Genomic DNA, 27,647 nt, shown 5'->3' with positions numbered 1-27,647 from the left:
CTCCATAGTGTGTAAGACCTTTATCTCTTTTTAAATGTTCTTAGCGGGCTATAAAATTTAGCAATTATATTTAGATCTTCATAACTTGCAGATGTCTTAAGCATCTCTTAATCTGCTTTCTCCCTTCACATTTCTTTCCATTCTAAACAGAACATTTTTGCCTCTTAGTACTAATCCTGTAGAATTTTAAAAAAATCTATGTTTTATACATTTTGAATTAAAATGACCAAAGAAATAAAACCTATGCGGAATCTTTTTCTTATTTGAATACTGGTATTTTCTATTAATAACCCTATCTCAAATTTAGAGTTATATACATATATTGTCAAGATGTCCATGTACACAAGTTTCCACAGAACCTCCAATGTCATTATGAAGCTTCCTCCTCACATACATTCGAAGACTATGGATGTTCACTGTGACTTGTTCAAACAACACAAGGAGGTTGGCACACTGTAAAGTTATTAACACATTTTATTGTTATAAAAACAAACGGAGGTTAACGGTGACCCTAGCATTTGGTTACTGACTAACTGAAGATTACCTAGGCTCCTGACTTTTTATACTCATTGTTAGTCAATTTGCCACTTGATTGTACAAGATGCATCTCCCAGGGGATGATGGGGGAATGCAAAAATAGTAAATTCTAGGCAGATGATTTTGCTACTTTTAGCAATTCTGGTAAAGGACTAAGTGAAGTTAAAGAGGAAAGCTATTAACAAAAATCAAATTAGGGACTAAGTTATCTGTGGATTTCATTTACTCACACTAGGACTAGTCTCTTTTATTAGAAGCTAACTGAAAACAGAACAGACCATGACTTGTAGCTACGTGTTGGTCATTTTCAAACACTCCAATGACAGTGTCCAATAATTTTATTATCTCCAGTTTTATGGCGCACACTATGCTCTTCACACTGTTTAAATTCCCCATTTCCATATTCCAAATGTCAAAAAATTACTACACATTCCCTTATGCAGTCAAAAATAGGTTTACTGGAATGTTTGTAGTTATAGCTGAAGGCAGCAACATTTACAACATTTAGCTTTTGTTACACCCATAAACATGTGGAAATTGCTTGCAAAGCAATTGTAATGTGAGAAGAATCCTGCAAACATTAGTGGAATGGTTATGCATCTCTTTTAACATAACGATTCGATGGAACTCTACACAGGCTTCCTGACCACCAGGCTGACCCCCACCTTGATGCAATAATGCAAGTCCCTATGCCATTAAAATAACAGTATGACATATCATTATCAGTGTTTAACTATATACACAAATAATGAACTGGCAAGTATCTAGTTTCAAATTAGATCCTTGAAAAAAGGTAAAATAGAGGCTGGCTATCTTTGCCTTAAACATAATTATTAAAAGCACATTTTGTTAGAAGGGAAGAAGACACTGGACATTCTCAATGTTCCAATTTGAAGTGATACTTGCCTCTTCGTTTCTTGCAAAAGAAGTTTTGAAAGTTATATGCATGAGTTTCATTTAAATTATGCAGCAATCTTTTATTATTATTGTCCCAGATTTTGTTTAATGAAGATCTCTGTCATCAAATCAAGTACGGTATTTCACAACTATAAGAACTGCAAGAGAAAAAAAATGAAAAAGGAACATAAAAGTCAGATTCATATGCTATGTGAGAAACAATATTCATAAATGTGGCTGTGTCCACTTTTGGAAATAGGTAATGAGGCCTGAACTTTTATCTGAGATGACAGATAACAAACGGGAAGGGAGAACTGAAAATATCATAAAACCACCTAAATGTCTAACGTTGGCATTTTGACCAAATAGATTGTCATAACCATAGCATACAGCTGCTAAAATATTTTTAAAATATTTAACATGGGAAAATATTTACAATATATTTATTAGAAAATGTACATGATCTTAGTTTTTCAAAAACATGCTTATATATTAACAGGAAAAGACGAGGTATAAATAAAAGTTATAATAGTTGTTATCTCTGTGTGGCAACATTACAGTTGAGTTTTATTTTCTTCGTTATGCTAGTCCACATTTTCCAAATTGTCCACCATATATATACATATGGCTGATTCTTGGTCTCTGCAGCAGTCAAGTTCTATAAAGTCACGACGAATGCTGAATTAGTGAATACTAGCCATGCTCCTAGGGGAAATGCAGGGTTAAATTCCTGTGAGCCTCTGGCCACAGCATTTTTGTCAACCAATCAATACATAAGCTTCTTTTATATGGGTTTCTGTTTAAAGAGACCTTATTTAATATATATTGTGGACTCATTAATGTTGAACTCATGGCCAACAAGGACTTTAACTCATGGCTAAATGAAGTTTACCTAACACGTATTTTCTCCATAAGGCACATCACAGCCTTCTCATGCTAAGATCTGACAACACTTCCACACTACATTTGGGGGCCATTTTAAACAGTGAAATCAACAACAAAATGCACAAAATGTGAGAAACATGGCATTAAATATACTTCCAAGGACACTTGTGTACTTTATGCGAGCTGAAACTAGAAAGCAGAGTATGGCCCCGTTAGACATCAGCTGGGAACGTGTGCATCAGGACAAACAAATTTTTCACTGCTCTGAACACATCTGCCAATGACTGCGAAAGCACCTCAAGCACTGATGGTGGGGTTTACAACAAGGCAGCCAGCAGGGGAATTCACAAACACAGAATCCACAGATAACGAGATCAACTCTATTTCCTTGCAACAAAACTTTTTTCTCTTTTAAAAGAGAGTATCATCATGGAATTTTTCAAATGGTTATTTTGAGACACTTTCCAAATCTTCATAAAATCTCCGTAAATACAGGTAAAGAGGCCTTGGAGAAAAGGAGATATTAAAAATATTCTGACTTTAAAAATTAAAAAGTGCTATGCTTTAATGACTGAAATCAAGCTCAAATCCAAAACAAAACCAAAAAACAAAACAAACTGTCATCTGGAGAATTTATCTGGATTTGTCCTTCAAACACAATATTATGAAATGCAAGCTGCCATACCTGAAAGTTAATAATAAATAGAAAATGAGTGTTATGGCCCTCAGTGTAATAACCATATTTGGCCTCGACAAATCATTTAGCTCTGTATTTGCAGGGTGGGGATGGGGGCATCGGATAGGAGTTTTCTTTGAGAATCTGATATAGATATAAACTCTCTAGCCATAAAAATGTACATATGCATAGTCATATAAAATTTTACATACAATTTAAGAGCATTTTCAGAGATCTATGGATTCTAGGTTAAGAGCTCCTGACTTGGGTCAGAAGGCTTTACTCAATCCTGACATTAGTCATACTAGGTCAACTGAAAATAAATTAAAAAGGGAATTAAAATGAACTCCAAAACAAAGGATCCCCCCTAAATTAATAATCCAGTAAATACTTACTGATAATCACTAACAAAAGGATAACAGCAACCAAAGCCATGATGGCTTTTACCTACAACACACAAAAAGGCATAAGAAACATATTAATGTTTGATTTGTTAATAAAGACTATCTGTTGTGCTATTTATTCACATTATACTAATTGATCAGTGAACAGGCTCATCCCTGGAAAGGTTTTCAAATTTTTTTTCATATGAACTCGCTGCCTATTTGCATCTTCTTACAAATAACCAGAGTTCCCCAAATTCGAGTGTTTTTGCTTGCCTGGATTTCATTGTGCAAGGCTGCACTGCACAGTCAACAGTAACAATCAAAGCCTTTCTGGGCCTGGAATTTTTGTCTACGATGTCTCATGCTTCTTTTTTTTTTTTTTTTTAAAGATTTTATTTTTTCCTTTTTCTCCCAAAGCCCCCCAGTACATAGTTGTGTATTTTTAGTTGTGGGTTCTTCTAGTTGTGGCATGTGGGATGCCGCCTCTACATGGCCTGATAAGTGGTGCCATGTCTGCGCCCAGGATCCGAACTGGCAAAACCCTGGGCTGCTGCAGCGGAGAGCACGAACTTAACCACTCAGCCACGGGGCCGGCCCCTCTCATGCTTATTTCTAATATGAGACCAAGAAAAGTACAATATTTTAGCAACTCTGTTCAAAAGTGTCAGGATATGATGAATAACATAGGCATCCAAAACAAACAGTTCCAACATATATAGTATAAGGCAGTCTTTTTTCATAGCACGTATTCTCAAAGTATATGAGAATTCTGTTAGTTTTTGCTCCCCTTACTTTCTTGTTGGCATTTTTATCTCCATTTTGAGGAATATAATTTAGATTCCTCATGAATAACCTCATTTAATAAATAACTTGCCTAAGAGCATTCTGTGTGTTAGTTTCACAGGTGAGAGGAAAAACCTTAAGATTAGTCCTTTGTCACATGTTTAATATTTTAAGCTCACATCGTCTCTCTCTATAAAATTGTTATATTCTTCATTTAACCCTAAAATACATAAATTATAAATTGATTTGATTTTCCTGATGAATTCAAATAAAGTCTTGTTTTCATGAAACATTTTTTACAGATAATTGATTAAAGATTGTTCATTCAGGAAAAAAAGATACTCAATTATTATAAACACATGAAGCATTCTGATGAGTATCACCAATAGCAACCAGAAGTAGCTAATGAAATGTTTCTAAAATAGAACTACTGGTGACATTTTAGTGGCATTACATTCATGACAAGAACAAAGTGACCAAAAGCACACACGAAGCTTTGCAACTTGGACACCAGGTGCCTATTAAAATTCTAATTACGATAACCAAAAAATGTAGAAACAGACTCAGATCAGACGAATATAGGAGGCACATTTTCAGTAGGTGTCTGGGTCCACATTATACTATAAAGTACTTCAGTGACAAAGTGATCCAGAGACTATATGAAAGCTTTGCATCTTTTTTTAACCTGAAAACATTTTAAGTAATGTGGAATTTTACAGTAGTTTTTCAACTTTACCCAAAACACACATTAATTTGCCCTGTTAATTTGTTGCACGCTTAACATTTAGAAGATTTGAATGGAAATATCAACATCAATTTTAAAACACCTCAGTAAATAGAGTGATCTTCCTTGGGTTTCTTACTCTGGCCAGGAAATGTTTACGACTCAAAATGGCAGTGATGTATTCATGCACGTCCAAGCGCTCTTCTTCCAAATGACATGGACAAAACTCTGTTTATTGTTAAACATATAAGAGCCTCAGAGCCTCCAAGATACTTAAGAGAGGTGTCAGTGATTGTCCCTCCCCATCCACTGGATAATTTTGTTCACTTACTTATTTTTAAGTCAGATTTATTGAGATATACTTTACACAGAATAACATCCACCCTTTTGAAGTTCATTTTGATGGGTTCTGACGAATATATACAGTTGTCAACCACCACCATCACAGTCAAATATAAGACATTTCCAACACTCCAGAAAGTTCCCTCAGGTCCTGTTGTAGTCAATCCCCTCCTTCTCCCCTCATCTCTTCTGATCTGAACCCCATAAAGTACAAAACGAAAATCTTTAGAGATGACTAAAAAAAGCTAGGCAAAACACACATCGTGGTCATCTTTTTGTGGCTATGTGAATGGGTCGTGTGAGTATGGGGAGAGGAGGTGAACGGCTCACAGTCCTTTTGTTCTTTCAATCTAGTCTATAGAACAGAAAATTTCTATAGAAATAGAAAATTAAAAGAAAATAGAAAATTTATTCTTTAAAGAAAAACAAATTTTAAATAGCAAATTTAAATCCTAGACAAGGGGAGCAATGGAATATATTTCTTTCCTAAGTTCTATTTCTGAAAATAGGTGGAGTCAAAATGTACAAAGACGAAAGTAAGTAAATCCAAGGCAACTCTTGGAAGAAACCCTTAGCATATGTCAAAGTTAAGTTTAGAAAGTTATTATTAAACTTGGAAATGAGACACTAAAAACAATGAGTTTAGGTCTAGGATTTTGAACAAAGCCAAAAATGATACACAGAACCAAGAGGAAAAAGAAAAGATTTGCTCACATGACACGACAGTTGCTACAAAATCTTAAAAGAAACATTTTCTGTTTAATGATAGTAGCCATCCTTGATTTAAGAAGCAAATTCATTTCTGCAAAATGTTTTTCAGGAATATATTAATATATAACGATTCTCATTTTTTTCCTTGTTAAAAATTGCTCTGGAATAATGAAGGATAGTGGGATTTTTTTTCTTAGCCTCATTTGCCATAATGGATTCTAACACATAAACTGCTTTTATTTTTTTCCTCTTTCAACAGAAAATTATATTTTTCTATAGCTTCATTCTATCTTTTTAATATCTCTATGTAACGCTATAGGTTGCTCCAAAAAGGTACTAACAAATTATAAGAAAAATTAATTTTCTTACAAGATAAGTCTAGAGGTAGCTAAATTATTAATAAAATGTGGATAACTTTCTATGAAGAAATCCATGAAAACATCCTTTTAGGAACTGCTTGATTCCTTTAGTTATTTCTGTCCCAAAAGCTACTAACTAATTCAACAAATATTTACTGAGTTCCTACCATGTCCCAGGGTCAGAAAATGTAATAATAAGCAGGACAGTTGTAGTCCTGAAGTCACAGAGCTTATCATCTAGAGGTCCTTTTTCTTCACGTCTTCGACTACCACTTGAGATGCTGACCACCCTGCCCAATGTCTTCGGACTGACTTACTTTACATCCACGCCACCACATTTGTCTTCGAAGTTGTTTGGATCTGTTGCTAAAAGCAGTTGCATTATCCGATAAGCTTTCTATATCACATAGAGGATGGAGAGAAGGATTAAACGACATAACAGGATTCTTTTATCTAGTCACACAAAGACAAGAAAATATTAATTTCTACTTCTGAAAATGTATCCCCTTTTAAGCATGAAAACAATATATCCCCTTTCCTCCATCCACAAACTCTGGCATTCTGTACCGTAAAAGAAAACAAAACAAACAAACAATGGCTGCAACTCAGTTTGCTGAATCCATTTTCACAGCAAGATTAAGAGAAGTCTCCCAAGGGCCTCAATGCTTTCAAATAAACTTATGAATTCTCATAAGAAAATACTCTTTAAAAATTCAAATACTTGGCACATCTATAGAAAAAATTTACATGCGGAGAAGGTTAGATTCTTAGAAGATACCGAAAGTGACTGATTTTAAAGCAAAACAATACGAATTTTAAAAGTGGTTAAATAAGTCTTTTGGTTAAACAAGTCTGTCCAGGATTAATCAGGTTTAGACAGTGTGTGCGCACCCAATGCGTGCCAGGAACTGTTACAAGGACAGAGAGTAACATCTGTCAGTAAAAAAAGATTACTAAGTTACCAGAGAAAGCACAAGATGAAAATATCAGATAAGTGTGAAATAAGCGTTGAAAAGAAGTGATTAGACCTCTCCTCGAGATCATAAGAAATACAAAGCACAGCAACATAAGACAAAAGAAAAAATAACTAACTCTTCAACAGTGAGTTTTAAAATTTTCCATTCTCAACTCATCAATTAAAGAAATAATACAACAAGATGATTCAAAGTAAAAGGAGCTAAAGTTAAAACATTAAAATCATAAAGTTAAGAACTGAATACCATTTTCCTAAGTCAAGACTCCTAAACTTTGGCTAGAAAAATCATAGAAGTAAACTATCAAAACACAGGTTAATAATACCAAGAAAAGTGAAGTATCTGTACCTGATTTGTCCTGTAGTTCATCTAGTCTCTCCCCTCTTTCAATTACCTTTGTAATATTTTCTTGCATGACATCAATAACTTCATCCACCTGATTCTGAACACTAGTTTAAAAAAAAACAGATTAAAAATTATTTATTCTTCTTCTGAGAATTTTACAATTTTTAAACTTTCATTAGGCGTGTATGAAGATACCAAGTTGTCAGAGACTTATTTAACTATAAAATGTTTAAGGCTTTGTAGCAATGCTGTTCCTTTTGTGGGCTTGCGTACTCAGACGATTAAAGACAACATGATAGGAATAAAAGCAATATTTAACTTAAAGATAGTTATTTTTAGCCCTGTTTCTGCAAATTAAATGTTCTGTCGAAATGCTACTGCCGAACTTAGTCAAACAGCTGGCCTCTAAACCCTTGGTTTCCTTTTCTTTTCAACAGGCTATTGGGGTACCACAGGGACACAGCCACAACACTGACCCTCTGTGGGGAGCACTGGCTCCTGCTCATCAGTTTCCTCTTAAACAAACAGGGTTTAAGACAACTGGCAACATCTGAGTAGGTTTTGAAGCACCCACAAGGGAGCAAAGAGGACAAATTTTTCTTGTTCTTCAAAACGAAAATATGATTTCCTCCTTTGTGCTACGTGATGAGGGCCTGTTCTAACCAAATTTCACACTGTTCAATGAAGACTTAACCTAAATCCAAAATTCAGTAATTGGTTCCCAGCTGCTGCTTCATTCAGAAGTTACCTCCAGGGCGCACAAACACAGAAGTGTTTGATTATTTTAAGGGTCTGGTTGCTCCGATCATTAGACAAAAGAATACCTTAAACTTATTTAGGAAATAAGCCATGTCAGTGAAATATTTGAAAGGAGAAATAAAGTGAACTCATGGTTTTTATAACTCAAAAACTGTTTAAAATGCACTGGATTACTAGCAACTATATAAATATTAAGTATATATATGTTTTAAATAAATAAGGATATGCACTTGTTGTTTCCAGTTGGGGAAGTGTATCAAGTACCACTTAGGAAGCTTTTTAAAAATTGTCACAATATACACCCCCTCTCTACCTTTTACTCTAACTACCCCCGAACTAACCCGGTGAGTGGGGGTGAGGCATGGACATACGTAATTTCGAAAAGGAGTTCTAGCCCTTCCCTATTATTGAGCTATATCTTCAAAAGGTTTGCTTTAAAAACAAAATGAAAGCCCGTTTAGACAGAGGTGGGTTCAGAAGAAGTATTCGCAGATTCAAGCAGCAATTATGATGTTGAGGATAGTCACCTCCCTCCCACGTTCAAAGCATGACGTACACAGACTTCAGGGTCATCATAGCTTCCTAGAGCTCTGTACCTCCCACACAGTGTTCTACGAAAGGATAAACGACTGAAGCACAACCAAGATGGGACATGCGGAATTCTCTGCTGTCCAAAAGAGCCCCTGCATCCCTAAGATGTCTTGCTGCAACTCCTAATCACATAAGCAGAGAGCTAAAGATGTTCATTTCACATAAGAACAATGGCACAAATATTTAAGCCACTAATCAATTTATTCAATAAACAGCTAATGAGAGCTTACTATGTACTGTTCTAGGCACTGAGAAAACAATACTGAACAAAACAGACAATTCCAGCTCTCATGGAACTTATGTTTGACTGTGCAATGAATGCAGTGCATTAACCTTTAGAGTTGTGAAACAGCCTGTCTCTATCCCATTACTCTATTTACAGCATTTAACACTAAGTGAAAGTATTTATTTAGTTACACGCTTATTTCCTGCTCTCCCCACTGGAAGGTAAGCTTGACAAATGCAGAGACCTTGCCTATTCTGCTCACTTTTGTAGCCCCAGTACCTGCAACAGTGCTTGGGGCAAGGTATGTATTCAATAAATATCTGTGGAAGAAGTGGACAATTCAGGCATAAGTCCTGCAAAGCATACCCTGAGACAGAGATATAAGGTAATGAATGTAGAGGTCTCCCTTTAACTAAAATGGAAGCAGAGCTACTGCTCATCAACAAACAATCTTGAAATTCCCACGTAGTTACTTTTTGTCATATGCAAGAGACAATAACAGCCTAAAGTAAGGTGGTACAGCAGGGTGGGGATGGACAAAATGGACTGCAGCTCCTACATGTGATCAGATTATAGCTATTATGACTATTAATATACCTATACTACATATGAGTTTAAAAGAAAAACAAAGTAGCTAAAGAAATATTTATGGTCCCAGAATCCCTACAGGCAAAAGACTCCATGGATACAGGCAGATTAATTAGAACAGAACCCACATAATTCCACATCAATTCTTACTAGATTATCATAAACCTAGGGTATCTCCCCAACAACATGACACACATGTAACGAATCTCTATCACTAATGGAAACCACCTAATATTTTAATTTTTTTACAAAGTGATTAATAAATTATTGTTACTTTCTCCTTCGCATATTATTATCTACTAGTGTTAACACTTTTAGTCCAGCTACTGATAACTCTTACTCAATGATGGAAAATCTCATGATTATGTTTTTTAAATTTCAAGATGTTTCCATGCTCAGAACATAACTTTTATAGAAGAAAATTATCTACTTATTTACTTTAATGTGAAGAATAAGTTTTTTAAAAACAAGTGATAACGTATTTCCCCATGGTCTTTTACATTTTCATAGCAGTTACAATACTCTGATTTCTATTTGTATTTTATGTTGGCTTTATCCTCATTATTACACTGTAAATGCCTTAAAAGCAGAGACCGTCCCAGTCATCTTTTTATTTCTCAGCTCATGTGAAAGGTGCCTGGTAAAAAAACAGGCATTCAACAAATATTTTCTGATCTGAATTAAATATTTAATTCAGTCAAAAAACATTTATTAAGGAGTTCTTATTACGCTATTCATTGAGGATACCGATGTGAAGGTTGTGAGCCTGATCTTCAGAAAGATTACAGTCTAGGGGGAAAACTAGTATCTATGACTATACTACCCTGTGTTAAGTGCCATCATGCAAGAAAACCCATGGTACTAGTCATGCAGCCTAGATGAATCCAGCCTGGACGAGAGTTGGCATCAAGACTTTGGTGCTGAGTTTTGAGGGGGCTAAGAGTGAATTGGGCAGAGTAAAGAAGGCGGTGGATGGTGGGAATGTTCTGGGCTAAGGGAATATATGTAAGACGCAGGGATATTTCAGGAACCAAGTGATGAACGGGATGTGGGTGGAGGAGTTAAGGCAAGAGAAGGCTAGAGGACTTCTAGATTTAGAATTTGAGCAACTGAGTGGTAGTAGATGATGGCCATTAACTGAAACAGAAAATCAAGAACTTAAAGGAAAAGCAAGTTTGTGAAGGAGAAGGTGGAGATTGATATAACTTCCAGTTAAAGAACAGTCACGTGGTAGAAGAAAACATAAGAGAGAAGATACACAGGAAAAAATAAAGACATGCAGAGAGGAAACGACCTTTCAACATTGTCTTAAATCCTCCTCAGAGTCTGACAGCACTGGTGTTTCTGAACTGTCTACTCTAATTATCAACAGGGAAGCTGCATGGTATAGTAGAGATTCCAGTCTCCGTATTCTCCCAGACCTGGGTTTGCAATCCAGCTTTATCACTCACTCTGTATGTGGCTTTGCAAGTCAATGTGCAAGCCTCTTTGAGCCTCATTTTTTCTCATCTTCAACATGAAGACGATAATGTCTCACTCGTGAGAATTAGATGTAACAGTGTTTTTAAACACTTAGCACAGTTATTAACACTTAGCATGTGAATGTCAGTGCTATTCCATTAAGAAAAAAAAATTCATGCTCTGAAACACACATACATTCATCCCTTATTTTATAAAGAAAATATTTATTTTCATACTTATTACCCCCATCTTGTGGCCTTTTTAGGTACTGTTGACAAAATAAGTTTTAAAGTTATCTTGTATTTTTGGAACTATATAAAAATACATCTATTGCTGTTATACCATGGAACATTCCTTGGGGGCTTTATAAATGGGTTGGACCAAGACTATAGTCAGGAGACTTCCTAACCCTGGCAGAGAATGTCTACAATTCACTAGAGTGGCATTTAAAATGCTATTATCTAATTTAAAAGCAAAGGAAACATTGCAAAGAGAATCATAAATTTTATGTAGGCAAGTGAATACTGAAAATATTTCCCAAAAAAATCTTCCCTAAAAAGTGATGCTGGGTACTTTTTGTAGGATTAATCTGTTATCAACATGCCAATCAAACGCAAACAAAGCAACAATGCTGCTGATCCATGTGGTCAAGAAATACCCTGTATTGGAAATGTTACAGTAAATCAAGTGGTGATAACACATCTTCATTTAACTCACCAGTGCTAACACTTCTGGTAACTAAACTAATGCTGGGGATTAGTCCACGGGCAAGCTGTGCAGCAGGCTGTGCTCCGTCATCTTCGGCACTCACACTGCTTAGATAAGCATTCATGAGGTTGTGCCAACAAGGTTTAATTTGTGTGTTTTGATGAATGACTACCTTCTAACTAAGTCTGGCAAGCCTTCAGCTCTAGGGTAAGAACCCTTATGCTTACTCAACAATCCCTTACTGTTAAATTCTGTCACCACCAAAGTTATTGTGCTAATTTAATATGTACGTATACATATTCGTGTGTGTGTGCTTGGCACTTACTAACATGCATATATACTCTGCAATGACCCCTCTGTAGAATTGGCAGTGGTTTTGCGGTTCAGCTGGAAAATCATATTCAAAAGACTCATTAGGCCCTGCACAGCACTAGGCTCCCCTTGTCCCCTAGGAGACTATCAGGAGACAGTTTATCACTTCCCAGGTTCTGATGACATAGGAGGCTTTCTGCAGGGTATATCTGTAGACTATAAAACCTCTTAGCTGCAGGCTAGAATTGGCTCCTTTGTAACAGGTATACCACTACTCATATTGCAGCCACTGGTCCCTTTTGTTTTGGTATCAACATTTTTGGTGTGTAGGACAATAAGCCAGGGAGCTGGCCTCTTTGGCTACTCTTCCTCTTACTGTCTATGTGAGTAATAAACTATCAGAACCTAAGTGGCTCATTGTCTCTTTACTGGCAGAATCAGAGATTCCTTCTCCCGCTGGCCTTGAAGAAGCAAGCAGATGAGTTCTACAGCCGCAAGGAAATGAATTCTGTCAACAACTACCTGAGCTTGGTCAGGAGTTTCAAATAAGATTGCAGCCCTGGTGACACCTTGATTTTAGGTTTGTGGGACCTTGTGCAGAAGGCCCACCTAAACAGAGACTGAACTCTGACTCATGGAAAACGTAAGATAATAAATATGTGTTGTTTTTAAGCTGCTAAATGCAGGGTAATCTGTTACGCAGCAAGAGAAAATGAAAAATATCCCATCTAGTACTCAAACCAATTTGTTGGTACCTTGCTCCTGTATTTCACAATCCCTTAGCTAGGATTAAGCTAAGTGTGAACACATTCCTTCACACCAACAGCTACTTAACTAAAGCCCAAGTATCTCAATAACTTGATACCCCATTACAGTACCCTTCCCACTATGTGCCATCTACACCCAGAATCAGAATCAGGAGAGCAACTATGCCTCCTTAGACCCTGAACCTGGGCCATTCCATTTCTCTTCCATGGTTAGTCTTTAGAGCTCTCAGTTTCTAGGGATATTTCATCTGCTCTGTCCATTACTTCTCCCTTCTTGTCAGGACTCATATCCTTCTAACATGAGATGCATTCACTACAGCATTATCCACCATGTACCACCAACAATATATACAGCAAAAGCTTTAAACTTAAAATTAATTGGCCATAAAACCTACATCAATATATGAATTAGGACAAGTAATAGATATGAAAAAAGTCTGGAAGTAAATGAAAAAGATACTGTATTCAAAAAACTAAATCTATCATATTACTTTATCATTCTGAAGATGGGAATCAAGCCATAGATTTAAAGCCAAAATAGAACTTGAGATTATGCTAAATAAATGGATTACAAGGTAATCAAGTTAAGAAAAATCAACAACCAGGAATTGCATTTCCTTACCTATAATTCAACGGTAGCTTGGTGAAAATAAAAAGAATTACTAGGTTTGTACAACAATAGTTATATTTAGTCTACATCAGGGCTCAGCAAATTTTTCTGTAACGGGCCACACAGATAATGGATAGTTCAGATTTTGTGAGCTATAAGGTCTCTGTCACAACTACTTGAATCTGCCACTGTAGTCTGAAAGCAGCAACAGAAGATAAGAAAACAAATAGGCATGGCTGTGTTCCAATAAAAGTTTATTTACAAAAACAGGCGGCAGCCAGATTTGGCTCATAGGCTGTAGTTTGCCAACCCCTGGTCCACACAGAAATATGATCATCATTTAAACAAACGAATATCTCAGGACTTACTGCTTAATTTTATCATTTCTAGGTCCAAATCTTGGTCCAGATGGTCCCCTTCTGAAAACAAAATACCAAGTACATATTAATAATGAGAGCATTAAAAAAATGAAAACAGGGGCCGGCCCGATGGTGCAGTGGTTAACTTTGCACATTCCGCTTCAGCAGCCCAGGGTTCGCTGGTTCAGATCCCGGGTGCGGACCTGGGCATTGGTGCACCACTTGTCAAGCCATGCTGTGGCAGGTGTCCCATATGTAAAAAAAGATGGGAGCGGATGTTAGCTGAGGGTCAATCTTCCTCAGCAAAAAGTGGAGGATTGGCAGCGGATATTAGCTCAGCACTAATCTTTCTCAAAATAAATAAAAACAAAACAAAACAGAACACAGATACACATACACAATCAAGCTGAATTCTAAACACGGATCATCATTTATCATAAGGAACCACAGTTCACTGGTATTGTTGGAAGTGAATGATATCTAAATCATGTCTTTGCTTCACTGGTACTTAGTGCTAGCCACAATTAACCTAATTCTTCTGAATGTTACACCTTCCAGAGAAATTAGGGTTTATATACTAAACTCTGAAATACCATAACAACTTAAAGTGCCAGTGACTATGAATAGCTTTAGATCAATTACAGAACACTAAAAGTACAATTCACCTTGAATTTAGGCTATAATGAAATGCTGACTGTCAGGGATGGATATAGAGAAAAATCCATTCAAAATACTAAAATTTTTTAAGTATACCTTTTGATTATTCATCTTAAACTTACCAACATAGCTAAAGCGAAATCCAAGAGTCTACGAAAATATCAACATTTCTCAAATTATTATTTCTCTATTACAGTCAAGTGTTGTATCATTTTGACCAATCCATTTTAATATTCCAGAAATAAACACTTTGGGATATTTTAAGTAATTATCATTTTCTGATGATAGAGAATAAAGTATAAACCACAAAATTCAAAAGAAAATAGGTTCTGGACCAATTAAACACTAACTCCCCATTCCCCCCTCTTCCCAATCCCTGGCAATCTCCATTCTACTTTGTGTCTCTATGAATTTGACTACTGTAGATAGCTCATATAAAAAGTGGAACCATGTAAAACTTATCCTTTTGTGACCAGCTTCTTTCACTTGGCATAACGTCTTCAAGGTTCATCCATTGCTGTAGCATGTATCAGAATTTCCTTTCTTTTTAAGACTGAGTAATATTCCATTGTATATACATACATTTTGTTTATCCATTCATCTGTTGATGGACACTTGAGTTGCTTGCACCTTTTGGCTATTGTTAATACCACTGCTATGAACATGGGTGTTGATTAAGTTTTAAAAATTATTTCAGGGGCCAGCCCCATGGCCGAGTGGTTAAGTTCACACACTCTGCTTCAGCGGCTCAGGGTTTCGCTGGTTCGGATCCTGGGTGTGGACATGGCACCACTGGTCATGCCATACTGAGGCGGCATCCCACATAGCAGAGCCAGAGGCACTCACAACTAGAATATACAACTATGAACTGGGGGGATTTGGGGAGAAGGAGGGAAAAAAAAAGAGACTGGCAACAGATGTAAGTTCAGGTGCCAATCTTTAAAGAAAAAAAGTTATTTCAGGAACTTGATTTGGTTTGTCTCCCTTTCAGAACATAGCTAGAACCACAGTGTGTGGAAGATGCATCCTGAACAAGTGTGCCGGTTTTGCCGTCAGGCCCTTTGAAAGATGTATAGCATTATTTGGGAGTGGTCCTCCAATGGTACATTGCTGGCCTGAAGGGTTAGTGTTTCTCACAAGGGTATCTAACTTACATTCAGGTAGTCACCTAATTTAACCAAAGCATCTGGCCTTCTTTTCAATATTGAGTTCCTTTTTGACAGGAAGCTACTGCTCTAGTTTAAGACTTCTCACCATAATTGGCACTGTGAGCAATTAGCCTTGTGACTCTATGGAAATCCTGCCACCCGTAGGAAGTTATATTTCCACTTCATCTGACCTTCCTGCCAAAAGTGATACTATTTCCTGTTACTGGATTTGCTTTGTATCCTGCAGGCTCTTTTGTCCATTGCTTCATGGCTGCCAATTAGTTTTTATAAACTGTTTTTATTTGGGGGGCGGGGGCCTCTACAAAAAACTGCACAACATTATAACAAAGAGGGGGGCAAATGCTTCTTCTCAGGCATACCCCTCTACATCAGTCTCCGGAGAAAACTCCTGCAACAATATGTCATCCTTCCTGACTTGGCAAATAGAAACCTAGGCCGGTCTGAGAGCCCTCTCTAATCATAACTGCGAGGGATCAATCAGGTCGATGAACCTGGACAAAGCATCACAGCAGTTCAATGGGGAAAGGACAATCTTTTCATCAAACAGGGGTAGAACAACTGGATAGCCATATGCCAAGGAAAAAAATTACCCTTCACCGTTACCTCAACCATATGTAAAAATTAACTTTACATTATAGACCTAAATGTAAAAGCCAAAACTACAAAACTCCTAGAAGAAAACATAGGAGAAAACCTTAGTGACCCTGGGTTTGGCAAAGATTTCTTAAACAAGCTAAAAAAAAAAAGAAAAAATGTAATAAATTGATTTCATCAAAACCGAAACTTTGATCTTCAAAAGATACTGCTCTGAAAATGAAAAGATTAAGGTACCTACTGGGAGGGAATATTTGAAAACATATCTGACAAAAAAACTTGTATCTTGAATATGTCAAAAATTCTTACAACTTAAGAAGACAAACAGAACTGGGCAAAAGATTTTAACATGTACTTCATCAAAGAAGATATGAGGAGGGCAAATACACACAAAAAAAGACATTGAACATGATTTGTCATTAGGGAAAGGCAAATTAAAATCATGAGATACCACTACACACCCACAAGAATAGCTAAAATTCAGAGACTGACCATATGTGGTGTTGATGAGGATGCAGAGCAACTAGAACCCTCATACAAAGCTGACGAGAACATAAAAATGGTACACCACTTTGGAAAACAGCCATAATCAGACACCAGCCATTCCACTCCGAAGGATTTACCCAAGAGAAATGAAAGCACATATCTACACAAGAATCCATACACAGATGTTTACAGCAGCTTTATTCATAATAGCTAAAAATTAGAAACACCCCAAATATCCACCAATAAGTGAATGGATGAATGAATTGCAGAATATTCATATAATGGAATACTACTCAGAAATAAAACAAATTATTGATACATGTCACAGCACAAATGAATCTCAAAATAATTACGCAGAGTGAATGAAGCCAGTAAAAAAGAGGCATATTGTATGATTCCATTTATTAAAAAATTCGAGAAAATACACACTATAGTGATAGAAAGCAGATCAGTGGTTGCCTGGGGACTCAAAGAGCGACAGATTACCAAGGGGTATGAGGAAACTTTTGAGGTGATGGTTATGTTTATTATTTGATTTTGGTGATGATTTCACAGGTGTACAGTCCATATGTCGAAATGCATATTGTATACTTGATATGCATTTTATTGTATGTCAATTATATCCCAGTAAAGCTGTAAAAAAAAAAAAACTTACAGAAAAAAGTCCTCTTCTTCATCTGAATCATCTTCCAAAAGATTTCTCTGTCAAGAAAAGAGAAAGACTTGAGTTTTCAGATTCAGAGGGCTTACAAACTGTCAGGGAGGAGTAAGGAAACAAGTTCTAACTTGGTGAAATTTCTTAACTCCAAGCTCCCAAATAGAGGGAAGGGTAATTACACGTGCTGCACTGGAAGCTAAAAGACATGAAACCATATTTGCAGACTTTCCAAAGAAAATGCTGACAGTATCAGAATCCTATGACTGGTCTCAAAGTAGAAAGGTCACTGAAGCTGGTGTGGGAGGAAGGGACTTCAGCAGTGAGGAAGGAGAAAGTCCCTTCTTTCCCCTTCCTTCCAGCCTCTATTGGCAGAACTGAATGGGGAGCCAGGGCGCAAAGGAGAAATGAAGTTGCGGAGTTCAACTCCAGCAGCAAAGAGAAGAGTAGAGAAGCTAGGTTTGGAGCGGAGAGACAAGAGCTTAATAATTGGCACAGTCCACCTACACATATTTGAACTTCCTAAACAAAAACAACTTTATACTTTTACCTTATAAGATGCAACTATTTTCCTTAAAATGAAGATGGTCTCATCCTTGCTCCAAAAGGGGAAGATATAAAGTTCCAAAAGCAGGCTAAAGAGCAAAAACCAGACCTTTTCCACACACAACAACTCAAACAGTATACAACTTGTAGGCAGAATAATGGCTCCCCAAAGATTTCCACATCCTTATCCTTAAAACCTGTGAATATGCTTCCTTGCATGGTCAAAGGGGCTCTGCAGACGTGATTAAGTTAAGGATCTTGAAATAGGAAGATCAACGTGGGATAGTCATTATTCATGTGGGCCCAACACCATCACAAAAGTGCTTAAAAGAGGGAGGCAGAAGTGCCAGAGAAAGCGAGATTGGAAGACGTTACACCGCTGGCTTTAAAGACTGAGGAAGGGGCATGAGCCGAGGGGGCAGGCAGCCTCCAGAAGGTGGGAAAGGCAAAGAAACAGATTCTCCCCTGGAGCCTCCGGAAGGAACGCAGCCCAGCCAGCACCCTGATTTGAGCCCACCGAGACCTATTTGGACTTCTGGTCAGAACTATAAGGTAATCAATTTGTGTTGTTTTACGTTCATGGTAACTTGTTACAGCAGCAGTAGGAAACAAATATACCATCCAGGTAGCTTTCCTGAGGAAATTACTCAAAGAATTACACCAGCCAAAAAGAAAATTAAGTCAGAACAAAGATCTTAAGACAGAGAGTGATACAATAAATGAATCTGATAAAATGTGTTGTCAAATCTAAATGGATGAAGATAATGTGATTGTGAACTATAACTTACAACTATTGAAAAACAAAAAGCATAATATAAGGAAAAACTTTAAAAGAGCCTAAAACTTTCCTAACAGAACCCAGAAGCGGTGAGTGGGAGAGTGAAGTGAGGAAGTAAAAGCACAGTACTGTGGCATCCAGTGGGGAGCAGAATGCAGGGAGAGGGGAGACGGTTAGAACGAACAGTAAGAAAACGGACGGGGCACAGTAGTTGGTGCACTGACAGAGAACACAGATTTAAACATCACTGTTAAAATATAAAGTTGATTAACAAAAGACAGAGGGGAAGAAGGAGAAAGGAAAGAAATTTTCTAACTGCCTAGTAGTGCTGGGGTGGGGAGGAGATGAGGAAAAATAATCAATCTAGCAAAAGAAGTTAGGGAAAAGAGGGAAACATAAGGAATATTATTATATCTATGTATAAGTATATAACATATCACAAACAGTAAGAAAATAAAACAAGATGTATTTAATATTCATTTAACAAATGTTTGAGCATCCTCTACACGCTAGGCACTGTTCTAAGTACCAAGCCCCAGCTCTGAACAAAGCAAACAAGGTCTGAGCTCTCATAGAAAAATATCTGATGGTGATAAATGCTATGCAGAGAATTGAAACAGTGATGGGAAAGAAAGTGACAGGGTGACTAAATGAGATTAGGTTGTCATGGAAAATTACTCTCAAGAGGTGAAACTTAAGCTAAGATCCAAATGATAACAAAGAGCCAACTAAAGATCAGAGTGAAGAGCATTCACTGCCAGCTGAGGGCCTGGCTAATGCAGAAAAAGCCTAAATATACTAGTTATCATAATAGATGTGAAGAGTTTGAATGCTCCTATTAAAAACAAAAACCATACATGATTAGAGTTCAAAAAATTCCTGCCACTATCTGTTTACAAGAAAGTCACCTAAAACATCAAATAAAGGATGAAAAAAAGAGGTGGAAAAGATATATCTGCAAATTTTAACAAAGAGAATGTTAGAGTTAGCAATACTAATATAGAGGAATTTTAGGACAAAATCATTAAACAATCAAATAAGATTTTACAGTGACAAAATGCACAATCCACCAAGAAGATTTAACAGTAATGAATGTTTATATATAATATAGTTTCAAAATATATAAAGCAAAAGCTGCTCAAATTACAAGAAGAAATAGATACATTCAAAATCAGAGGGAAGATTTAACATACCCTTCAGAGATGGAGAAAACAAGAAGACCAAAAAAAATAACCTAGAACTCTGTACTCAGCAAATTCTATTTTGAAATATCCAAGAAATGGATAAGCCAAAAAAGAATTTTAATAAATTCCAAAAACTAGAAATAACACAGGTCGCATTCTTTGGGCATAACACAATAGAAATTAAAATAAATAACAAAAGGAAATTTTAAAACACTCTTCTAATTAACACATTAAAATGTAAAGAGACGTTTAATAGACATTTAGAAATGAATGACACTGGGAATATTACAGAACAAAATCTGTAGGGTATGGTCACAGTCGTATTTAAAGGAAAATGTGACAAATGCACTTATTAAAAATATATGAAATAAGTATTTAGCTCTTAAGGGGGTAAGTTATTCCTACACAACATAGAACCAAGAAGCTTTAAAGAAAAAACTCATGGATTTGACTACATAAAAATTTAAAATACAAAGAACATAAGACATCATAAATAAGGTTAAACGGCAGGCAACAGATTGGAAAAAAAATCTGCAACATACTTTCACACCATAGGTCTGGTATCTGTACTATATAAAGAGCTCTGACAAACCAGTAAGAAAAAGACACATTATAGAAAAATCTTCAAGATAGTAGAGTAGACAATTCCCAAGAGAAGACAGAATGGCCAATGACCACATGGAAAGATGTTCAAAGTCACTAATACTCAGGGAGATGCATTAATTCCTTCACAAATATTTCTTGAACGCTATTCTAGCTAACAAGTAACAGACAATCATTACACTTACAATAGTTTCTTTGCCTTAGAGGATGATGATACTAAAGATAAAGTGTATTTATTATAGCTGTACAATGAGAAACCACATGAAAACCAATGTCTCTACACCCATTCATTGAACAAGCACAAGTGCTAATGATACAATACCAAAAAAGGATAATGGAGGGGCTGGCCCAGTGGTGGCATAGTGGTTAAGTTCACGTGCTCCACTTCAGTGGCCTAGGGTTTGCAGGTTCGGATCCCAGGCGTGGACCTACACATCACTCATCAAGCTGTGCTGTGGCAGCATTCCACATACAAAATAGAGGAAGACTGGCACAAATGTTAGCTCAGCAACAATCTTCCTCAAGCAAAAAGAGAAAGATTGTTAACAGATGTTAGCTCAGGGCTCTTCCTCAACAACAGAAAAAAGGATAATGGGACACAATGAGATACCACTTCATACCCACTAGGCAGATAACAAGTGTTGGTGAGGAGAAACTGGATGCAAGGAGAAACTGCCAGTGAGAAGAAATGTGGAGAAACTGGAACCCCCACACATTCCTGGTGGGAATAGAAAAATTGTGCAGCCACTTTGGAAAACAGTTTGGCAATTCCTCAAAAGGCTGAACCAAGAGTTACTATAATACCCAGCAATTCCACTTCCAGGTATTTACCCAAGAGAAATGAAAACATAAGTTCACACAGGAACTTTTATTAGAATGTTCATAGCAGCAGTGTTCATAATAGCTAAAAAATGGAAATAATCCTAAATGTCCAACAACTGATGAATGGATAAATAAAATGTGGTATACCCATATAATGGAATGTTATTCAGTAATACTAAGGAATGAGGTACTGATACATACTACGACGTGGGTGAACTTGGAAAACATTATGCTAAATCAAAGAAGCCAGGTACAAAAGACAACATAGGGTATAATTCCATGTATATAAAATGTCCACAATAGACAAGTCTATAGATCTGTGGTTGCCTAGGGCTGAAGGGATGAGGAAAATGGGGGATGGCTGCTAAAAGGTAAAGAGTTTCTTTTTGGAACGATGGGAATGTCTTAAAATTGACTGTGGTGATGGTTGCACAATTCTGTGAATATACTAAAACTCATTGATTTGTATACTTTAAATGAGTGAATTGTATGACACGTAAATTATATCTCAACAAAGCTGTTACCAAAAAAGTCTAATAGTAAAGAACAAAACTTTTAAAAGTTTTTAAAAGTAATTTATAGATTATTAGAATCAATCAGTTACCACATTTCACAATCTGATAAAGATTCAAAAGGAAGTTCCTACTTAGCCAATTTTGTTCAATTCTGGTGTCCAATATCCTACTTTTACAATAAACTGGTAGTAATCAACCAACAACATAAAGAGAAAGTGCCATAGTTCCAGTCTCAGCATTGAAACTGACTGAGACTATATATTTCATATTTTTAAGTATACACATAAAGCTTACTTTAAAAAGCTTACTAGCAATTAGCCTATTGGTGGATTCTACCCTCCTTCATGTTAAAAAAAAAACTATATAAAGAGTTAGAACAAAGGGAAGACAGACATTTCCTGTATTGTACTAAGGGGTACTTCTAAATCATAAGCTGTTGGAATAGAGTGGATAATATGACGTTCTGAGGTTGTGCAAAAAAGCAGCATGTAAAATGAAGTCAAGTAGACCATAAGCTCTGTAAGGGCAGAGACCACGTCCTCCAGCTTTTAGCACAATGCCTAGCACACAGTAGGTGGTCAACAAATATTTGCTGAATGAATCGGTAAATGAAGGAATGGTAAGATGAAGTGAGGAAGGGCTTTAGGTTGCTGGATAAAAAGGAATGACAATTCCTTCCCTCAATAAATATTTATTGAGTACGTATTCTAAAAATAACCTATCTACAACATTCCCATCAAATGTTGCCTTCCAAAATGCTATATAATTTCTAGATTTATACTATCTGCATAAAACATTCTGTAATAAACTAGAAATGAACATAATGTAAAAGGTACTCTGGACTCTAAGACAATTACAGGAACAGAATCCTTTACGTGCAATTCCAAAATCTAAAAAGTTCTGAAAACAAGAGGTTTTCGTAAGTTTGGAGTCAAAACTCATTTGGAAGAAAATCTGACCTGAATTGGTATTAGCTAATTTATTTATAAACTTTATTTATATGCTTAGTTAGAATAATCAGACATTTCACTGAGAAACATTAATCTGTTTGGAAGTGCTGCTCCAGACCCCAAATAGGCTGCTACATAAAATGCACTTAACTACCTCTGTAAAATCTGAAAAATTCTGAATTCCAACATTTGGCTCCAGAGTTCTGAATAAGATATTGTGTATGCGTATAAAATTCCCTTTGAAAGACTGGAAAGAAGATATCAGTATAATCTGATCAATAATGGAAGTAGATGAGATATTACCTCAGGCCTGTCAGAATGGCTACAAAACAACACAAGAAATAACAAGTGTTGGAGAGAATTTGGAGAAAAGGGAACTCTCATACACTGCTGGTGGGAATGTAAATTGGTGCAGCCATTATAGAAAACGGTATGCAGATTCCTCAAAAAATTCCAGCTATTCCACTTCTGGGTATTTATCCAAAGAACACAAAAACACTAAGTCAAAAAGATATGCACCCCCATGTTCATTGCAGCATTATTCACAATAGCCAAGACTTGAAAACAACCTAAGTGCCCATCAAGGGATGAATGGGTAAAGAAGATGTGGTATACACACACAATGGAATACTAATCAGCCATTAAAAAAAGACGAAATCTTGCCATTTTTGACAACACGGATAGACCTTGAGGGTATTATGCTAGGTTAAATAAGTCAGACTGGAGAAAGTCAAATACCATATGATCTCACTCATAAGTGGAAGATAAAAACAACAACAAACAAACATATAGATATCGAGATTAGATTGGTGGTTACCAGAGGGGAAGAGGGGAGGGAGGTAAGCAAAAGGGGTAACAGGGCACATGTATACAGTGACAGATGGTAATTAGTCTTTGGGTGGTGAATATGAAGTGGTCTGCATAGAAATCGAAATATGATGAAATTTATATAACGTTGTAAACCAATATTACCTCAATAATACAAAAATAATGGAAGTAGAATTCAGTTGAGTCACCAATCTAGGCAACGTACTTTTTAATATTTACTATGAAGAAAATAGGATTAGAATATAGCCATAAACTTTAGATTTTTCTAAAACAAATGATTTACAAACGGAATGAAAACACTGTGAATCTTTCTTTTTTAAAGCTTAAGAGTTTGAACTTACCCTTTCACTTTTCACAGAACCAGTGACATCGTCATCATTTAGGTGGCGCTTGAACTTGGGAGGCATATTTTTCACTCAAGAAGTACTCTCCTATTTCCCAGCAGAGTAAGTATTCACCACCCTAAAGAGAAAATAAATTTCATTAGATTTGAGACTTTGGGTATAAGCGAAAGTACTTAAAACAGCATACAAGGCCCTAGACGATGGGGCCTCCTTCCCTTCTCTGACTTCAACCACTCCCTTCTCACTAGCTCCCCGCCATGACCCTGACCTCCATGCAGAAGAAACAGCTAAAACCATGAGAAAATAGATGTAACTTTCTTAAGAGAACATGTGGAGGAAATTAGTGACAAAGTTTTTACAAAATAAAACAGCAGATTGTACCGGAGAAGGGACAAATAGGAGGTTGTCCCCTGAAAATGAGACATTAAACGCTTTTAAGATTTTAACTTGGAGTTAGAAGACCACAGAACACTTCTCGTTCTCTCACTCTTAGTTACTTAAGCAATGATTCAGTTCCTCATCTGTAAAATAGTGATTTCCAGGCTTCTGCATGGAGTTAGGATGGTCGAATCAGATAATACATGCAAAAACATTCTGTAAAGGATAACATCCTCTTCTAAAGCATAGCGCTTAGGTGCTCCACGAAAAGGGAGGTTTGCTCAGCACTAGGTTAAAGAAGGCCAGTGTTTTTTGTTACAGAAAGTCTCAGCCTTTCATATGCTAATGAGTCTTGTGATTTTCAGGAAAACGCTTGAGTATGCAATATATTCAAAAATTTTCTTGAGAAAAAGCTGACATACGTAAATAGTTATCAGGACTTTGGACTAGAAGATGGATGAATAATGAGAATAGCTAAGATGTACTGAATGTTCTGCTATGTGCAGGCACTGTGCTCAGTGACATACATGCATTTTCTTTCTTTCTCTTTTTATTTTTTTTTAGATTTTATTTTTCCTTCTTCTCTCCAAAGCCCCCCAGTACATAGCTGTGTATTTTAGTTGTGGGTCCCTCTAGTGGTGGCATGTGGGACCCCACCTGAGCATGGCTTGATGAGTGGTACAAGGTCTTCGCCCAGGATCCGAACCGGAGAAACTCAAGATCCACCCAAGAAACTCAAGATCCGGGCCTCAAAAGCAGAGCGCACGAACTTAACCACTAGGCCACGGGGCCGGCCCCTACATGCATTTTCTTTTACTCTTTTGAAGCAGGGACTAAGAAACTAAGAAAAAACTAAGGCTTAATAAAGATAAATACTTAATAAAGAGAAAAACTGAAATAGCAGAAACAAAGGTCTATGTGCACGACCAGTAGCTGTGCATGACCAGTTCTAATATTTATTCAATTAGTTGCCTACCAGATTTCACAGGTTTTTTCTAAAAACACCACTTCCCTGGTCTTTCAACCCAGCAGCCCTCTTTCCCTTACCGCAACAAGAAACACCTCTACAATCTTTAAGTATAATTAGACATCAGTTTGCTAGTTAATATTATACACTAAAAAAAGAATAAAAAAGCCCAGAGTCCAGTTTCATAGATAAAAGTAATATTTTAAGTTGACTTTCCATAAAAACAAATTGACAAACATTTTTTTAAATAAGAAATGCTTCCAAACCAGAAACTTAACCACTTGTAACAAAAACCAAATTCTTGCTACCTAAATAGCAGTTCTAGAGTTCTTCATTCCACAGTATTTCTGTCACGTACATCTGGCCCATTTTATTCCCCTTCCTTTGATTCAGAGTAATTCATTCATGCAGAAATGTTACAGAATGCATGGAAAAACAGATGACAAAGGAAGCAACTGAAGAACTGGAGCTTTTCTTTTACTTATACCTGTGTTTTATTTATATTTTAAATCCAACAAATGGGCTGCCTCAACATCCCAAAGCAAATAACAGGCAGACTTACATAACATCTTTATGAAATACACAGTAAAGCCACAAGTATAATGATGAGCAAACTCCATATTCAGGTCCCATAATCCAAGGGTCAGCCTCTTGAAGGCAAGAAATCAGTGTCTGACAAACAGAAAAGCCATCAGCAAAGCAGCAGGCAGATTAACCAACCGCGCTTAATGAACCACAGGGCAAATGATGATATTTGTACTAAACAACTAGTAGAAAGACAATACTCAGAATTAGACTTATTCATATTCCACCTAAGATTTCTCCTGCAAAAAATACACAGGAATTCAGGTGTTTTGTGTCTGGGTATATATGTAAATAAGAGAGCCTTGATGATGCATGTCAACACTGAGGGCAGAACCCCATAAAACACCAATACACTATTCACTTAAAACATGTCACATCACCGTAGGCTTCTTATGCCATCATCAGACGTTTACAATTTCAGGTGTGTATTTTTTGAAGAGGCAGGACATTCTCTAGTCAATGGCTTTAAATGTAACAAACTTCTAACCAGTTGTTTAATAAATGTTGGCTTCTTTTATGCTTTACGCAAAAAACGAACTGAAAACCCAAGAACTTCATTTCACAAATGCCCAGCTTGAACCTGGGCAGACGCTTCCTTTTCCCCAGCCTCCATTCCCTTTCTGACTCCTCTTCCTCATCTCTCATCAGCAGTCCCGGCTGGTGCAGTTCCACGGAAATAAGTGACGTGGAAGGACACAACCTGAGCTATTATTCACAAAACCTGTTAAAGTGTAATGATGCACCTCACCTTCCGGTCATGATAAACACCGCGGGGCTGGCGCTCTTTCTCCCGAGCGTTTAAATGATGAAACAAATCCACCCCTCCAGCCAGCGGCTCCGCTCCCCCTCACCCTGGCTGCTGCTCCAGGCCACGTCCCCGACATCTGCTCCCAAGTCTGGTCCCTTCTGCCCCAAGACACCCACTCCCACGAGGGGCTCTTCTCCAATCTGCCCCTCCCCGCCTCTGCTCGCCTCCCGTCTCCCCAGAGCCCCTCGAATTCCCACCCTCCTCCCCTCGGCCGCCCCCGCATCCCCGAGTCCTCCCGGCACCCCGGCCCGGCCTCTCCCCCTCGGGCCCTTCCCCGGCCCGCAGCCCGACGCGCACGTTGGGGGGCGGCTGGGCAGGGGCGTCGTCTCCGCTTCCTTCCTCCTCACCTCGGCTCCCCCGTCGGGACCGGGCAGGCGGCGTACGTGAGTCTCCCGCGGAGGTCCGGGCCGGGCGGCGCTGCGCGGGCGGGGCAGGGAGCGGGAGGCGGGGGAGGACGGCGGCGAGGGGGCCGTGGGCGCGGAGCCGGGTCTGCCGCTCGCCGCTGCTGCGCCCCCGCTCATCGAGCCGCTCGGCGCTCGGCGGCCTGCCCGGGCGGAGGGGCTGAGGGGCGGGCCCAGGCGGGGAGCGCCGAGCGAGTCGATCCCGCCCGCCGCTCTCCGCCCGGCTGAGGCCGTGGCGGCCGCCGCGTGCAGACCAGCAGCCTTGAGCTTATGTTGTGCTTTAGCGGGGACAGCAACAAGTGGTTCCCGAGGTCCCAGTCGGGCCCGGGCGCGCGCGGAGGGCGGCCGGGGAGGTGGAGGAAGCTCGGAGAAGGCCC

General features: G+C 37.8%; 1 protein-coding gene across 4 annotated transcripts; it reads right to left on the bottom strand.

Annotated features, from left to right (window-relative positions):
* Positions 1-456: 456 nt before the first annotated feature.
* On the bottom strand, positions 457-27,647 carry VAMP4 (vesicle associated membrane protein 4). 4 transcript variants are annotated; one of them, XM_070497003.1, is made up of 8 exons: positions 27,217-27,647; positions 24,129-24,249; positions 17,562-17,608; positions 14,010-14,060; positions 7,623-7,723; positions 6,618-6,697; positions 3,391-3,442; positions 457-1,592 (listed from the first exon to the last, which is right to left on the bottom strand). In XM_070497003.1, the coding sequence occupies exons 2-8, from the start codon at positions 24,192-24,194 to the stop codon at positions 1,564-1,566; spliced, it is 426 nt and encodes a 141-aa protein (XP_070353104.1). In that variant the 5' UTR covers positions 24,195-24,249; positions 27,217-27,647; the 3' UTR covers positions 457-1,563. The 4 variants fall into 4 exon arrangements, with proteins under 4 accessions (XP_070353104.1, XP_044614017.1, XP_044614015.1 ...); XM_044758082.2 differs by lacking the exon at positions 27,217-27,647 and adding an exon at positions 26,810-27,085; XM_044758080.2 differs by having other exon boundaries at positions 1,213-2,139; positions 27,217-27,423.

The sequence above is a fragment of the Equus asinus genome, chromosome 25 (genome assembly GCF_041296235.1).
Source record: "Equus asinus isolate D_3611 breed Donkey chromosome 25, EquAss-T2T_v2, whole genome shotgun sequence".
Classification (NCBI taxonomy): Eukaryota; Metazoa; Chordata; class Mammalia; order Perissodactyla; family Equidae; genus Equus; species Equus asinus.
Note: the sequence above shows the minus strand (reverse complement) of the source record. Positions and strands in the feature narration are given on the sequence as shown.

Bases quoted from the DNA above. Each gene is read 5' to 3' on its own strand.
- VAMP4 (XM_044758080.2), bottom strand. From the start codon at position 24,194: ATGCCTCCCAAGTTCAAGCGCCACCTAAATGATGACGATGTCACTGGT. The intron at 17,609-24,128 runs GTAAGTTCAAAC...TTTTCTTGACAG, and splicing joins GTTCTGTGAAAAGTGAAAGG to AGAAATCTTTTGGAAGATGA. The intron at 14,061-17,561 runs GTAAGTTTTTTT...TTTTGTTTTCAG, and splicing joins GAAGAAGAGGACTTTTTTCT to AAGGGGACCATCTGGACCAA.